The sequence below is a fragment of the Gymnoscopelus braueri genome (genome assembly GCF_963280865.1).
Source record: "Gymnoscopelus braueri genome assembly, chromosome: 2".
Classification (NCBI taxonomy): domain Eukaryota; kingdom Metazoa; phylum Chordata; class Actinopteri; order Myctophiformes; family Myctophidae; genus Gymnoscopelus; species Gymnoscopelus braueri.
The window spans coordinates 48925601-48941756 of record NC_137604.1 but is presented as its reverse complement, the minus strand read 5'-3'; the positions used below and the strand labels follow the sequence as shown (position 1 = coordinate 48941756).

Sequence of the window (16156 nt, the reverse complement as noted above, 5' to 3'; positions counted from 1 at the left end):
CTGAAAATAATCTGTGCTAGTAGGGACCCCCGTTAGCCTGGCCTACCAGATTTGTGTTGTTAAAAATGTCCACTTTTTTTTTTCAAGAATTGTTTTGAAAATAGCTGATCGATGCCGATTTTTGAATAGCCGATGCTAAAGTTAAGTAGTGCTCATGTGGCTTCTTTTGAGCTTGTTTTCGGTTGCTTGTTTCTCTCGCAAAATCTGGCAACAGTGGTCATCACTTTAGTTTGGACGCAAAGCGGTGCAGTTCACTGTTCACTTCACTCACGTCTCACGCCTTGTAGTTAACTGGTTTGAGAACCGTTATTCATTGGCTCGAGTTAGAAATGGAAATTATGTTAATTTGTCACCATGTACATTTAGTGGTTTTATTAATGCTGATGATCAGCCATGGATCTTCTGCTGGTAAGTGTGCCTGGCAAATGAATCTCTTTCCAACTTTACTCAGTGGTGTAAAGTACATGTACTACTACTGTACTTTGACGTTGAGGAATCTTTACTTTATTGTAGTATTTTTTACTGAGTATTTAAAAAAAATCTGTACTTTTACTTCTACTCCCCTATACATTTCAGAGGCAAATGTTGTACTTTTTTTTTACACCACTACAATAATTTGAAAACTTTAGTTAATAGTTACTTTTATTTATATTATTATTACAAAACATGCGTTAACCACTTTATCCCTATACGTATACGTCGGCTATTTGAAAATATTTTTATACATTTTGAAGACTTGTGAAATGGGACATTTTGCATAATGAGTACTTTTACTTTTGGTTCTTTAAGTTTAAGTACATTTTGATGCCAATACTTTTGAACTTTTACTCAAGTACATTTTGAATACCAGACTTTTACTTGTAACAGAGTATTTCTGCATTGCAGTACTGATACTTTTACTTAAGTAAAACATTTGAGTACTTTTTCCACCACTGACTTTACTAAACTACAAGACTACATCGGCCTTAGGCCGACTTTACTTTAGTGTCACTGCTCCTTGAAATTCCAGTGTTTCATGTTATTTTAATTCGGACTAATTACTGTAATTGACATGCACTGCATGTTACATTGTAGGCTACAAGAGATTTAAAGTATACTGGCTTTAAAGATTTTAGAAATATCATGTTTAGGCTTAATCACAGCAGGCTATTCACAAGTCATACAATCTGCTAAACAGAAATGAAACTTGTAATTATAACAATAATAATGGAAAAGACTACGAGCATGAAAACCTTTCTGTTTATTATACTATTATGTTCAGTGTGCCACCACACTCACTCACTCACTCAGACAGACAGACAGACAGACAGACAGACAGACAGACAGACAGACAGACAGAGGTGTGGTTGTTGAGTTCCCCGCACTGTGTTCATACATGTACCGTTCTGTCAAACTGCCATCTTGAGGTTTTTAAGGTGTACCTGTGACTTCAGTTTTACGGATATTGACATGCAAATTAGGTCACGCTGAAGTTCAGTGGCACACTACAAGACAGGTTAACAAAACTAGAGCTACCCAGAAGGCAAATGATTGCGTGCAACAGAACATACAGTAGGCTAATTGGTGTCTGTCCAGCAGTGACAATGATGTCCTTTTCTTGCTTTTGTGGAATTAACAAGAGAAACTTTGAGCATCTGACATTTATTTATTTGTGTTTTCAGAACTTATTCAATGGCGTATTATACTGTGCATCTACCCATTTTGATTGATGAATCTTTTTCCCCCCTCATCTCTCTCTCTCTGTCACACACACACACACACACACACACACACACACACACACACACACACACACACACACACACACACTCACTCACTCACTCACTCACTCACTCACTCACTCACTCACTCAGTCATATCCTGGATCCAGACGAATCTGCCATTGCAAAAAAGAAAATGCCCGTGGCCCTCTCAATAGAGGTTTTATTTCTCTCCCTCCGAAGTTGTGAGGTACCAATCAGAGCCCAGTATGCAAATATGGGGCGGGTTTATCACCAGAGGCATTTTTTTAATTTGCTCGTCGGAAATGCAGGTTCCACACAGAGATTCCAGACTAATATCTACGCAGTGATATTAGTCTGGCCAGGCTAAGTCAGTCAGTCAGTTCTCTCTCTCTCTCGCTCTCTCTCTCTCTCCTTATTTAACCCACTGTTCTCTATATTGTGTCTATTCCTCACAGCTCCAAACTGCAGTGATACTGATAATCCAGTGATTGTCCCATCCAGGCTTGTAGTGAGGTTTAATGACCCAGCCTCTGCCATCTGCATGCCAAGTAAGAGTTGCAGTAACTGTACAGTCAAGTGGGAATCTAATATAGGTAGTGAGACACCAAGTTACAATTCAACTGCCTGGAAAGTGGACAATATGACGTCATGGTCTCTATCATGCGACAGGTGTAAGCCCTTATGCTCTCAGATCGACACAGACGATCAATGTCAAAGTGAGCTGGACATAATTGTATACAGTAAGTGATCTCATTATTTTAACTGTGCTATCTTATAATATCTTGATGGTTGCAGCATCTTAGTGCATTTGCGCTATTTAAATTGTGTCAACTTTGATGAAAAAAAATGCAGTTGAAGGAATATTAGTGTCTAGTGTCAAATATAAGTCACTTGCTGTTTGTAAAGCCTACAACTTGCCCTCCATGTTTTTATACATCTGTGTGTGTGTGTGTGTGTGTGTGTGTGTGTGTGTGTGTGTGTGTGTGTTTCTCCCCAGAGCCTCCAGACAGTGTGTCCATCAGTTATGTGAACCACACTGGACCAGAGCTTGAGGCTCAGCAGTACACCCTGCAGTGTCATGTCCAGGATGTAGCTCCTGTTCAGAACCTCACTGTGACATTCTACAGAGGACAGAAAGCACTGGGTCCTCCACAGTCCAGTGACAAAGATAAGCAGACACCAGTGAATGAGAACTTCTCTCTGAACGTCACCTCCAGCATAGAAGATGATGGGGCCGTGTACTGGTGTGAAGCCAAGCTGGACCTTGGACCAGACGGGCCTCAGCCTCCTCCTGTGGTGAAATCAAACAGCCTCACAGCCACCGTCTACTGTGAGTCTGAACTTTTAGATGTAAATTATTTAGATCATTGGTTCTCAAAGTGGGGTCTGGGAACCCCCAGGGGTCCTTGGGGGGGGGGGGGGGCAAAATGTGTTAATTTAGCGCCACAATCATTTCAACAGCTTTAATCATATTTTATACTTTGGCTATTCAAAAATAGCAGATATACAAGCTCATAGCGTGTCACTTCGTGCCGCGCTATGAGCTTGTAGATCTGCTATTTTTGAGATGGGCGTCCGCATCCAAATACTTATCATTTTGGGGGTCCTTGACATGAAAAAGGTTTGAGAACCACTGATTTAGATTAGCATTTAACTCATTTTGACCAAATCAGTCCAAATCAAATAGAGATGTCCTGTATAGTGGGTGGCCCACAACGGTACACCCATTCTGGCACTGTGTTGCAATGATATCAGTTTAATTAGCCTTCCCCATTCGTAATTTAACTCATCGCCTATGCCATTGTGATTTGTCCAACTTTAGTAACTTGTTATTGATGACTAAATATTTGACAGGGAGGCCATGGTGTTTTTAGACATTGCCCTATTCTGGGCATGTAGGAGAACATTCAGTGAGCTTATAGATCTGCTATTTTTGGTGAAGAGATTTGGTGTGGGGACCAAGTACAGACCGCTGGGGGACCATGGTCAACAAAGTTCAAGTGGTTAAATTAATAGGTTACTTGCTGCTCTCTTGTGGTCACAATTGGTTATTGCAGCTTTAAAGAATGTTACACAGATTGGAGAGCCTAATCAGAAACGATGAAATCTAGCTACTGTAAACTTGATGCATGAAAGCGCTCACCCAATTGCATCATGCCATTTTTTTTCTCTTGTTTTTAATTTGATCTTTTGTTAGATTTTTTTGTTGGATCTCAGTTTTCTGCAACTTTGTCAGTTTCCGTCTCACGTTTACACACCTTCCCCCAGATAAACCTCAAAGAGAGTCGGGAAGCGAAAACATCCCCATCACAGCAGGAGACCACCTACATCTTAACTGCTCGGCCATTGGTAACCCATCCACTGCCTACACTTGGACATTGCCTCCGGCTATCTCCAACAAGAATAGGACTTCCTGTTGTCTAACATTTGACTCCATAACCTTTGATGATGGTGGAGAGTACACATGTGTTGCCAGTAACAAAGTTGGAAACATCACTATGTTGTTTCATGTCAATGTCGAAGGTAAGCCGAACCTACATGACATCACAGATACGGTAGCTCTCAAGTGTTTGTTGTTGACTGCAAAGGGAGTCAATTAAGAGAAGAACCACAGCTTGCATTTGATTAATTTGAATACATTTTCCTTTGTTTTTTCTTGTTGTAGTTGACCACCTGCCCATTATTGCTGGCCTGGTAGCAGTGGGTTTGGTGCTTCTATTGGCCGTCTTTGGGTTTGTCTACTCTTCCCACTACAGACGCAATAATATGGGACAATACACACTGAAAGACATGCTCCCCTTTCGCAGGAGGAACCATGATGTACTGTAGCACAACCTAATGGAATAGACTAACCGATGTATAAAAGAATGTATATATGTATCTCTCTCAGGGCCGGTGTTGGGGGGGGACCCACTGTTTGGATACCACTGGTTTATGACATACTAACTAGACCATACCCGGTGAAGGGCGCAGGCGAAAGTAGTTGCAAACTTGGGGTTATTGCACGTCCTGTCGCACGGTTTCTCCCCCCCGCGCGTCCCGTCGTGCCCCCCCCCCTCCCCCCGCGGGTCCCGTCGCGGCACCCCCCGCGGTCACCCCTCCCCACGGGCAGACAGAGTTACAGAGTTACAGAGTTACAGAGGTTTGTCAAATTATAGGAGGATGACTCAAGATTTGGGCAAGGTTTCATGCCGATCAGAGCAAGATTTGAGCATGGTTTCATGCCAGTCAGAACACCCTAAACATGCCTTGGAGAAATGGTTGGACACTTGTTTATGTGCTCCCACATTTTTCGTTTCCTTAGCTATTTGTCTTCCTGTTATGGTTTATATATCTGATGCGTTTTTTGTATATATTTGATGCTTTTTTGTTGTGTGTTTTTAACCTTGATGTACAGCACTTTGGTCGGACTTTGGTTGTTTTTAAATGTGCTTCATAAATAAAATCGACTTGACTTGACCGTTCGCATCAATTATCAAATGAAAGACATTTTCTTCCAAAAAGTAGTGGAGGTACATCTGTGGCCTACTGTCAGTGTGCACAAGAAATGTGGTTCTAATCAGTCCAGCTGTTGGCGAAATTAGCCCAGACACACAGACACACCGACCTCTTATAGATGGCTAGACTCCTACAGAGCCATGTTGTAAAGAAGAGAGATCAGATCTTCAGTCCTTTCAATCATTCTGTGATTTCTCACTTCACAAGTAAATTGTCATATTTAACCACCTAAACCCCAGGATCAATATTCTGAGAGAAAACGTTAGCAGAAAATAGCATATCAACAAGCTTGCAACACGTCGCTTTGTGACGCGTTGTAAGCTTGTAGATATGCTATTTTCTGCAAAGATATTTAATGTAGTGCGAAAACAGAAAATACACTAGCATAGAGCCCTGAGGGACTCATTAAGTGGTTAAATACTACATTTTCATATAGTATGCCTCTGTCATTTACTCTCATTTTAATAAATGTCCAGTACATTGTGACACATGGGCGAAAGTAACGATTCAGTTACCTGGAAAGTGGACAGTATGACTGAGTGGAATCCGAACCCCATATTATGCTACACCTATTGACAGCTTACACTTGCAAAGTGCAAGATCAGAGTAAATGGCATTAACTCTAGTCAACACTGACAGGGTAAATGGTCATACAATTATGATACAAAGTATCAGTATATCAATGAGCTGGTACTGTATATTGCAATGCATGCTTAGTTACACTGAAGTCATGACTGCCTCTCGCTGCTCTTATCTATGTTTATTTTAGGATTGTTAGGATATTGACTCCTTATTGCTTTTATTCATGCACTTTAAATAGGCTATTTAACACTGATCTTTTTTAGGCATTTTATAACAATGAGATTTTTTAAAATATATCTGCTTTGTTTGGTGATAATAAAGTTTGACCTTGACCTTGAGCTGGACATAATTGCATACAGTAAGTGACCTCATTAATGAACGGTGCTATGTTTATGTCTTTGGCCACTGCATGTATTAAAATATCAGTGTGTCCTTCCTGTCATCTAGTGGCTAAAATGCACAATTTCCTTCAGACAAGATAGCTTATTCGGTTTAGCAATGCTTAAAAAATATTAAGAGGTAAAAGTAAGCATTTACTTACTTATTCAACAAATTAAACATCAAATCATGACATAAATGGGCTCAGACTGTAGCAACCTGTCACAGCATTTAATGCGTTGCACTAGCAAGTAAAGGGAGATTAAAATGAACAGCTTATTGTCAGTCGGCCTAAGAGGATTTGTGTCTTCTCTAGCCTTAACATTTCCGGCATTTAAGTAAGGCTTGTCTCTCAAACAACAGCTCCTATCGCTTATACGGTTGATTCTGAACCCACTGCAGGAGTGAGAGGATGTCGATCAGCACCGGTATTGATTACAGCGCCTGGGATCACATCTACGTCTCAGACGATGAAGATGTGACTCATCCCAACGTGGACACCGAAAGCTTGTTCAGGATGAGACATCGGGTAGTCAAGAAACTTAATGATGAATTAACATAGAGGTAGGCCTAGATATAAAGAGTAGAGTAAGTGTAAGTAAGTATTTCCCTAGCCCTGGTCCAGAGCGTTAGAGAGAACCCTCTAACGCTCTGGACCTGGACTAGTGTTTCCCCTACCAGTGCCTTGCCAATGACTATGTTATTTATCTAATTAATGTGCTTTCAGGCCACTGAATGGCCAGCCAGTGTTTATTTTTGTAAGTTGTCAGAGTAAATCATGCTCACTCACATGATGGTGTCGCTTCCTGACAAGATGTGTTCATGAGTATACATTTAGCTTACACACTCTGACCAAAGAACTGAAGGCATTTATAGAGAGTTTGACCAGATTGTAGCTAAATAGGATAGCCTACTTCAAAGGGAGTGTTAGTGTAGCTGCAAATCTCACCAAGCCTTCCATGAAATTATACACCTGAATCATCAGTTATGAAATCACAACTTTAATTTGGATTACATAATTGGGAATTAACATGTTAATACGAAATGGCCAATATGCCTCTTCATTTCTAATTAGCTTAAATTCTGCCTAATTGTCAGGATGCCTGCTAGGTGAAAGGTTGATTTCAGAGTCATGGCTCCATCCATATGTTTGTGTACCTGTGTACCTCATTGCATTCCTTGAATTCCATTCCTGGATTAGACATGAGATTATAGCCTTACTGGTAATAATGGGGGGAAATCCAAATAACACCCAATACGTGACATGCTAATACCGTATCTCCTATAGTCTCCCTTAGGCCATCTTTGAGGGCCCCTGTTAACCACGTTAACCAACCTTGCGTCCCCATTTTGGGTTTATAGAAAAAGCCAAACATTTTCAAAATAATTCAAAATGTTTCACATACTTCCACATTAATGCTCAAATTTTTTTTAGCATAGCAGAATCTACAAGCTCTGTAGATCAGCTATTTTTGGAAAAAACGGAAACGATAAAATAGGGCTTAAGAAGTTAAGCAATGGCCTTTGGGATCGTCCATATCTTTCACCCCTTTTTTTGTGCCAGTGACTTCCCATGAGCATCCCTCCATCATTTCAACCCCCATCCATTGTTTCTCCACACTCCACTCATTCATATCTTCTTTCGTTTATCTCTGTGATCCCCACTATGGCCTGACGCCTGACAGGCCCGTTTGGAGCGAATGGCAGAGTTTCAGCAGAGAGGTGAAGATTTGGAACAGAACTTAGAAGAGTGTAAACGGTGCATGGAGGAAGCACAGGGACGACTTGGAGAGCTGGAAGAGAATGAAGAAGGAACAAAGGAGGGACAAGAGGATGAAAGAAAAGCTGAACTAAAGGAACTCCAGGAAAAGTTGAAGAAATTGAGGAGGGATGAAAAGAAGTTTGTCAAAATGTTGCAGGAGTACGAGAGAGAAAAGAAGAAACTGCCATGGAATGTTGACACGCTCAGTAAAGAGGGCTTCAGCAAGGTGAGGGAAAGATCTCACTGTAGCACTATGAATAAAGTCACACACAAAGCAAGGTTTAGACTAGAGCTATGAGTGAATGATTCCTTTTTTTGGTTGCTCGATGGGTTTTAGGGCTACTGTATCCTCCACTAAAGAAATTCGTAGTCAACTAGCGTAACAGTCATAGGAATGTATCTAATATTCAATAGTTGATTTAATCAACAAATCTGTAAAATTGCGTTTGCCACATACAATCATGCAGAGACCAGCATTATCAGGTTGGTGAGGTCTAAAGTTTGTTTCACAATGGCTACTGGCTATTAGCCTATACTGACTGGGTTGTATAAAGGGTTGTATGAGCATGGACTTGTTTGTTTTTATCGGAGGCACCAAGACGAAAAAAGACAGCTCAGACTGAGTTTTATGACCACTTTACACAAGATGATTGAGATGATGGGAGCGAGCCACGATGCAAGCAAAACTCTCAAAAGACCAAACTGACTGATCATTCAACTATGAGGGGACAGCCCTAATTGGTTTGCAGGGCAATTCCCATGATGCATTGCATGAATTGGCTGATATGGTTGAGTTTAGAGGTTATTAAGTGTAGGTATGGTTTGGTAGTAGTTAAGGTGATCTGGGATGGGGGTTAGTAACTGAGATTGCGCTTTGTTTGGCTCAAATCACCACGCAATGTACAGAATGCTGGGTATCATCCTGCTAACCTAAACATTTACATTTATTATCATATGACAGGGTCACTGAAGAAGAAAATAAATCAGTTATTTTCAGCGAGTGACACAATCCTATGACAAACTAGAAATTATCTTTAACACATACCTTAATTTTGTCAACCTCTCTCCCTCATTCTGCTTTCTAGAGTGTAGTGAACGTCAAGCCAACAGCAATGGAGGAGACAGAGGAGGAGAAGGAGGAGAAACACAAAACCTTTGTGGACAAGTATGAGAAGCAAATCAAGCACTTTGGTGGGTTTTAGGATTACAACATGTGTTCTTGGCCACTATGTACCTCCTCTCCTTTGTCTTTAAAGGAAAATCTGACGCCTATACAAGGTTTTTTGTCTCTGTCTTTTTGTGTGTGTGTGTGTGTGTGTGTGTGTGTGTGTGTGTGTGTGTGTGTGTGTGTGTGTGTGTGTGTGTGTGTGTGTGTGTGTGTGTGTGTGTGTGTGTGTGTGTGTGTGTGTGTGTACGCATGTGTCAGGCATGATGCGGCGCTGGGATGACAGTCAGAAGTACCTGTCGGATAATTCACACCTGGTGTGTGAGGAGACGGCTAATTGTCTTGTCGTCATGTGCATTGACTTGGAGTTGGAGGAGGTGGGTGGACTTGGATTGATTGATTGATTGATTGATTGATTGATTGATTGATTTTATGTGGTAGGAAATACAAACGCAATATAAATCATGCCCAGGATAACAAAAAGTATAATAAAATACAAATTTCCAAAGTGGTCCTGCCATTGCAACCATATGGTGAAGCACCAGTAAAATAAATAAAAAATAAATCTAACCTCTCCATAAAACATTTTCCACATGATTTTTAACCACTTAAATCCGTATTGTGGGGAACGCTTTAGCAGAAAATAACACATCGACAAGCTCACAACGTGTCGTGCTGCCACACGTTGTGAGCTTTTTTATCGGCTATTTTCAGCAAAAGCTTTCCCCACAATAACAGAAAGCAGAAAATAACAATAAACAATAATAAACTAGTATAGAGCCCTGAGGGACTCCGCTCAACCATATGGGGTTAAAACCCAATATACTGTACCTAGTTGCCCCGGGCTCTACTAGTTCCTCTAATGTTTCCCTCTACAACAAATCTCTTTGCCAAATGTAACTTGTAGATGGGTTATATTTGCTAAATGTTCACCCCTGAATAGGGACGTTGTAGCCTGGCTCCACCCCCTGAATCCTTTGCCTAGCATTCAGGGTCTGGTGACGCTTTCGAAGGCGGGTGTTTCTCGGTTGAAAATCTGTACGACGAATCGGGATCGGGACAATCCAGTATGAACCAATCGCGTTGGTTCATAGTGGAGTCCCACTTTGGCCACGCCCCCATCTCAGAACTCCGCTGCATTGAGAGGGCTTTCAGACTGAATAATGGAGTGAAACGAAATGAAAATTCAGGCTGAGTGTCAGGCTAGGGACGTTGGGTTCAAGTGGTTAAAAAAAAGTCTGTTCAGAATGAGATTGCCTTGCAGGGGCAGGTCATTAAAGAGAAATACCTGTTTGAATACTGTGTATGTGTGAGGGAATGCATGCCCTTCAGTGTGTTTAAAAAAATACAATTTAGTCAAGATTTTCATGTGTGTATGTATCGCAGAAACACGCATTGATGGAACAGGTGGCTCACCAGACCATAGTGATGCAGTTTATCTTGGAGTTGGCTCGGGCGCTGGAGATCGACCCACGAGGTTGCTTTCGACAGTTCTTCTCCAAGATTAAGGTCTGTGAGGGTGTTTCAGTTTAGTGTGTCTGTGTGTATGTGTCTGTGGGCCCTATTTTCGCCAGTGCCTTACCCATTGTCCCTAAACTTTTTTACTATTATTAAAAACATTTTCAAATAGTTCAAATAGCCAATCTACAAGCTCTCAACGTGTCGATGTAGATCGTCTCGTTGAACTATTTTTAAAAATAGTAAAAATGGCAAAGAAGTTTAGGGATAATGGGTAAAGCACCGGCAAAAATAGGGCCCACGTATCTATTATCTAGTCTGTATGGAGTGGTAAGTTGGTCAATGTTAATACTTTTCTCATTTACAATGGCTGGTTTGAAAGTTAGTTAGTTAGTTAACTGCACAAATGTTACGCAAAGCTTAGCCAATCAGCTGATAGGTCCGGTTCGGCCAATGGAAGCATACATCGGCTGAACACACCAAACACACCGGATTTGTGTGTTCTCCTCAGACAGATACAGATATTTGTGTTTTCTTTGGTTCTCAGAAACCATTCGGCACCACACACCTCTGGGTCATACGACACACGACAAGTTTGAGACTGTTCGGTATATACTCTTTCCAAGTTACGCCGGCCACTGAGTGACGCACAGATAGAGATCTGGTGAATTAATAGAAGGATATCTCATAATATGAGATATCCTTACACAAGGAGTGCATTTATTTAGTGTGATTAATTCACATTCATTTGAACTGCTATTCGTGTCATGAGTACCTCCACACAGGACGCACATATTATGTGAAAGACGATGTTTCACTGAATAAAAGCTTCAGCCTGTATGAAAGTGGCATCACCAAATTAATAGTTTGATGTGAAATATTCACAGACGCATTTTCAGATAATTTATTCGTCATATTCCGTGTGTGTAAGGCTTTAATAGGCCTTAATAGGTGATTTGTGGTCTAATGTGAGTGAGCTCTAGTCGGCTCATGCCAGCAGGCATTCCCAACAGGAGAGCATAGGTGGGTAGGAGACATGCAAACAGTCAGTGTCCCACTCTGGTGGTTCAAATATGAGAACACATCTGCCCTCTGATTGGCCGCCACTTGACTCTGTCACTGTGTGTATTTGCATAAAGTTAAACTTTTTTCAACTTCTTTTTATGCAAAGTCACGGCGCTTTTGTGACCAGGCATCTCGCCGCTCCATGTCGCTCAGTGTAGCCCAGTTACCATTGGAAATAAAGTAACGTTGGGCGCACAGTAAAGGCATATGGAATGAATGAATGCAAATCAATGCAATGCCAGTTAAAGAAGAAGAAGAAGAAAATAAATCAACCTCAGTGTGTGTGTGTGTGTGTGTGTGTGTGTGTGTGTGTGTGTGTGTGTGTGCGTGTGTGCGTGCGTGCGTGTGTGCGTGCGTGCGTGCGTGCGTGCGTGCGTGCGTGCGCGCGTGCGTGCGCGCGTGCGTGCGCTTCAGACTGCAGACAAGCCTTACCAGGATGCATTCAATAATGAGCTTGAGTCATTGAAGGAGCGGGTCCACAGCTGTGCTCAGATCCGCATTGAGAATGCTATGAAGGAGTATGAGGAGGAGGAGAGGCAGAGGAGGCTGGGACCAGGTGGCTTAGACCCCGTTGAGGTCTACCAGTCACTCCCTGAGGTAACGCTCACACCATCAAACACTTTGAAAAGTACTAACATGTAAGTGTACTTTTTTGGGGTTTTTTTGTTTTTGTTTACACACACTGTATTTGCACACAAACAAAAGAAAGAAAGAAAGAAAGAAAAGAAAACTAAGCCTTAGCTCCTGACATGATTTTGGTCAGTTAATCACTGGTCTAAAGTAAAATGGTTGCAAGCTTACACCATTCAAGCTTTTGACAAAGACAGCATGTCGAAACGCATTTTCTCTAAATAATTTCTCAACAGTTGCTGCAGTGTATTCTTGGGAGTTGGGATGGCAGGCACACTAAAGTAACTTGAACAGATCACCGCCAGCACTCACTTGAAGTCCTTTTAGAATCTCTTATTTATAAAATGACTGATTTTCTTTTTCAAGCACACAACGGTGACATGGCATCATTCAACTGACAAAAAATTGTGCCTTTATCCAAAACACTTTACAATGTGCATTACATTCACACGGCAACAGCGGAGGCAACCATGCAAGGCAATACAGTACCTGTCATCGGGAGAAGTTAGGGGTCAAGTGTCTCGCTGACCTGAAGCCGACTCTACAACTGTCTTCTAAATCCGAACAGTTTAAAAAAAAAACTTATGTTGCTATATCAGTGGTGCTCAAACTTTTTCATAATTGTCAAGGACCCCCAAAATGATATGTATTTGGCCGCGGACCCCCCAACTCACAATATTTGGTTCCAGGGACCCCCCAGAAGCAAAGATTTGAGTTAAAAATGTTCGCTTTAAAAGAATATATATATTCACAGATTTGCACACATTTAAAAAAAAATAATCAAAAATAGCAGATCTACAAGCTCGTAGCGCAGCACTCGGTGCCACGCTATGAGCTTGTATATCTGCTATTTTTTAATAGCCAAAGTGTAAAATAATGCTTTTTTAGCCCAAATCTAAAAAAACACAGATGCGGACGCACAACCCATGGGGAGCCGGGGTTTGAACTGGCAGCCTTCTGATTCCCAAGCAGCTGAGCCATAGCCGTCCGCTGTGAGCTATTCCCCCATATGGATGTAATGAAGATTTTGGCAGCAATTTACTCGCATGTTTTGTCTGATCCAAACACATACAGTATATATTTCTAAATTGGTTTTACTGTTCTCTGTGGTATATTCAGAAAAATATTATAAAAATATCTATTCATGGCTGTCATGTTGTTGCATTATACAGCATCAAATTCAAGCAGCGCAGCAGGTGCTCTGAGTCTTTGATTAGACAGCGGTCTGTTATAGAGCTCATCGGTCAAGCATTCATCCAAGCCGTGTAATAATACAATGTAACATGTCTCACCTAGACACAGAATCTGAAACTAATTTTGACCTGATGGTCAAGATTCGATTTATCCCCTGAGCAAGGAGGCAGGCTGTATTAGCTCAATGGTAAAAAATGTCAGGACTTGCGAAGGAAACCAGGTTAAAATCCGGGGTAGAAGAGGAAAGTTACATAGTGCTGCTTTAAATGCAGAGGAAAAAGTTCACGTATGTGCAAATGTACTGTGACACAAAATACTAAAAGGCATCCACTAATAGAGGTAATACCATGACATTTTAAATATGGCCATTATCTAGACATTTTGACTTTCAATGTCAGTAGGCCTATAACAACGTTGCAACCTACACTTATTACCACGGAATGTGGTAATTCCATGCTGGAATTGCTGTCTGGCCTGTGAGTTGTTGTCCTTGCTTTCAGGCTGATGACACTTTCTGTATTCATAGGAAATGCAGAGGGGTTTTGATGAGAAAAACTTTGAGATGCTGCAGGACGCTATGAGCAAACTAGACATCATGGTAAGTGACTTTGGGTAGAGGTGTGTGTGTGTGTGTGTGTGTGTGTGTGTGTGTGTGTGTGTGTGTGTGTGTGTGTGTGTGTGTGTGTGTGTGTGTGTGTGTGTGTGTGTGTGTGTGTGTGTGTGTGTGTGTGTGTGTGTGTGTGTGTGTGTGTGTGTGTGTGTGTGTGTGTGTGTGTGTGTGTGTGTGTGTGTGTGTGTGTGTGTGTGTGGTATGTAGCGGGTGCAAAATAGCAGTACTTTTCCAGTGTATAAATATTTCTTAACAAACCTTGCAATTTGAATTGTGACCTGTCTGTGATATGTTTTGTGCATAATAGTTTTTTCTCTAAAGTTCTAAACGCTTAATTTCCTCATGTTTAAATAATACCATTGATTTTCTACACCTTGCAGATTGATTTGTTACAGTAGGACTGGAATACTTAAGCATGTTTCCTTTCACAACAAACAACCTAACAACAAAAATTGCAGCCTCAATTTGGAAATTGCATTAGCCAATATGACACATATGCATGTTTACATTTATCTCTGACCCAGACAATAAAAATAACACATTGTCATTAGAGAACAAGTCAAAAAGTGACTTGGCCGCATAAAACATAATTATGGCCTATCTACAAGTTCACAGTGTGTCGCACCGCAACGCCTTGTGAGCTTGTAGATTGGCTATTTTCATTTCTTTTATGATGAGTTTTTTTCTAATGATGCACCTACATAGAAACGTGAACAAAACCCTTCATAGTTGGAAAGAGCTTGTACATCAGCATGTAATAATAATCTGCAAATTAACTATACTAGTCCATACCCGGTCGACGCATCCGTGGGGGGATATGCGCACATGATCTGGCAACCCGGGAGGCAGTTAGTCCCATAGCTGGGCAGCCCCGCAACATTGTTTTACACAAAAAAGCAGCTGAGATTTGGTGGAATTGAAAAAGGGGCTTCGCTGTTCCGTGCACATGGTAATGGTCAATGGCTGTGTGCAAATTCAGATCAATTGCTCCAGCCACTGAGGAGAACCGGGCAGTTTTTGCCTCACCACGCACTACAAACAAATTTCTCAAATTATAGGAGGATGTAGCAGAGTACAACTATAAATGATAAAAAAAAAATTGAAATACTCCATTACAGAAAAAGTCCCTCAAAATTAGTATAGTATTTGAGTAAATGCACTTAGTTAATTTCCACCACTGATTATTATTTTTCATTATTTGTCTGAGCCTGGAACCTGCTGTCTAATTTGAATTATCTTCAAAGGAGGGAAAATATCACCTGATGAGGTGCGTTGACTCTGGACTCTGGGTCCCTGACTCAGGAAGGGATGATGATGAAGATGAAGGAGATGATGATGACAAGGATGAGGATGAGGAGGGTGCCGAAGGAGGAGAACGGGAAGGAATAGTCGAATGAAAAGGAAATGTCACCAGTGGAACTCCAAAGAGTTTACAAAATGCAGCCAAATCCATTTGTACCCATAAGGCGGTTGTTCTCAAGCCTTTTAATTTCAAGGACCCCCACAGTTCTCAGAGTTGCAGACCTGTAAGGGTCCATTTCCCCTCAAAGAACCCTGAGGGGTCCCTGGGCCCCACTTTGAGGACCATTGCCGGAAGGGACCATTTGTATTTGAGTTTAAATGGATCTAAAGTGTCTAAATGTCATAATGTTACATGAGAATTCATAGTGGTGATATTGAAATACTATAAGATGAGTCACTTTTTGTTCTGTAATAATTTCAAGTAAATTGAATTATAGTGATATTAAACTATACTCCTCATTTAGCTGGGGTGCCTCTCTAACCATAATTTCAAAACATCTTTTCATATCAGTGTCCCCAGGACACAATCATTTGATAAGGGGGCCCATGGCCTAATGAAAGTCACTTTGGGGGGTACATGACATAAAAATTAACACCCCTGGTGTAGGGGACCGGCCGAGTGACACACACACACACACACACACACACACACACTCTCACACACACTCTCACTCCTGTCCAAATTGTTCAAAATACTGCATTTGTTGCCACCAGGACAATGATGGCCATTTCTGTTTTCAGTGGTTGGGGGTAAGGTCCTTATACACCTCTGGGGTGTTTATTTCGCG

The 16156-nt window shown here is 41.3% G+C and overlaps 2 protein-coding genes across 2 annotated transcripts; both read left to right on the top strand.

Annotated features, from left to right (window-relative positions):
• The first annotated feature begins 248 nt into the window (after window positions 1–248).
• On the top strand, window positions 249–6095 carry LOC308099211 (vascular cell adhesion protein 1-like). Its single transcript, XM_080447858.1, has 5 exons — window positions 249–408; window positions 2180–2464; window positions 2722–3054; window positions 3993–4247; window positions 4390–6095. The coding sequence occupies exons 1-5, from the start codon at window positions 330–332 to the stop codon at window positions 4551–4553; spliced, it is 1116 nt and encodes a 371-aa protein (XP_080303984.1). The 5' UTR covers window positions 249–329; the 3' UTR covers window positions 4554–6095.
• Window positions 6096–6594: 499 nt separating this feature from the next.
• Window positions 6595–15463, top strand: LOC308096040 (hsp90 co-chaperone Cdc37-like; the record flags this gene model as incomplete). Its single annotated transcript, XM_080443306.1, has 8 exons — window positions 6595–6711; window positions 7868–8170; window positions 9030–9135; window positions 9371–9486; window positions 10496–10618; window positions 12047–12229; window positions 13983–14054; window positions 15311–15463. The coding sequence occupies 8 exons, from the start codon at window positions 6595–6597 to the stop codon at window positions 15461–15463; spliced, it is 1173 nt and encodes a 390-aa protein (XP_080299432.1).
• Between the last annotated feature and the right edge of the window lie 693 nt (window positions 15464–16156).

Excerpts from the sequence above, each read along its gene's own strand:
- LOC308099211 (XM_080447858.1), top strand. The coding sequence starts at position 330 with ATGGAAATTATGTTAATTTGTCACCATGTACATTTAGTGGTTTTATTA. Across the intron at positions 409-2,179 it reads CAGCCATGGATCTTCTGCTG|CTCCAAACTGCAGTGATACT; the intron begins GTAAGTGTGCCT and ends TATTCCTCACAG. Across the intron at positions 4,248-4,389 it reads GTTTCATGTCAATGTCGAAG|TTGACCACCTGCCCATTATT; the intron begins GTAAGCCGAACC and ends TTCTTGTTGTAG.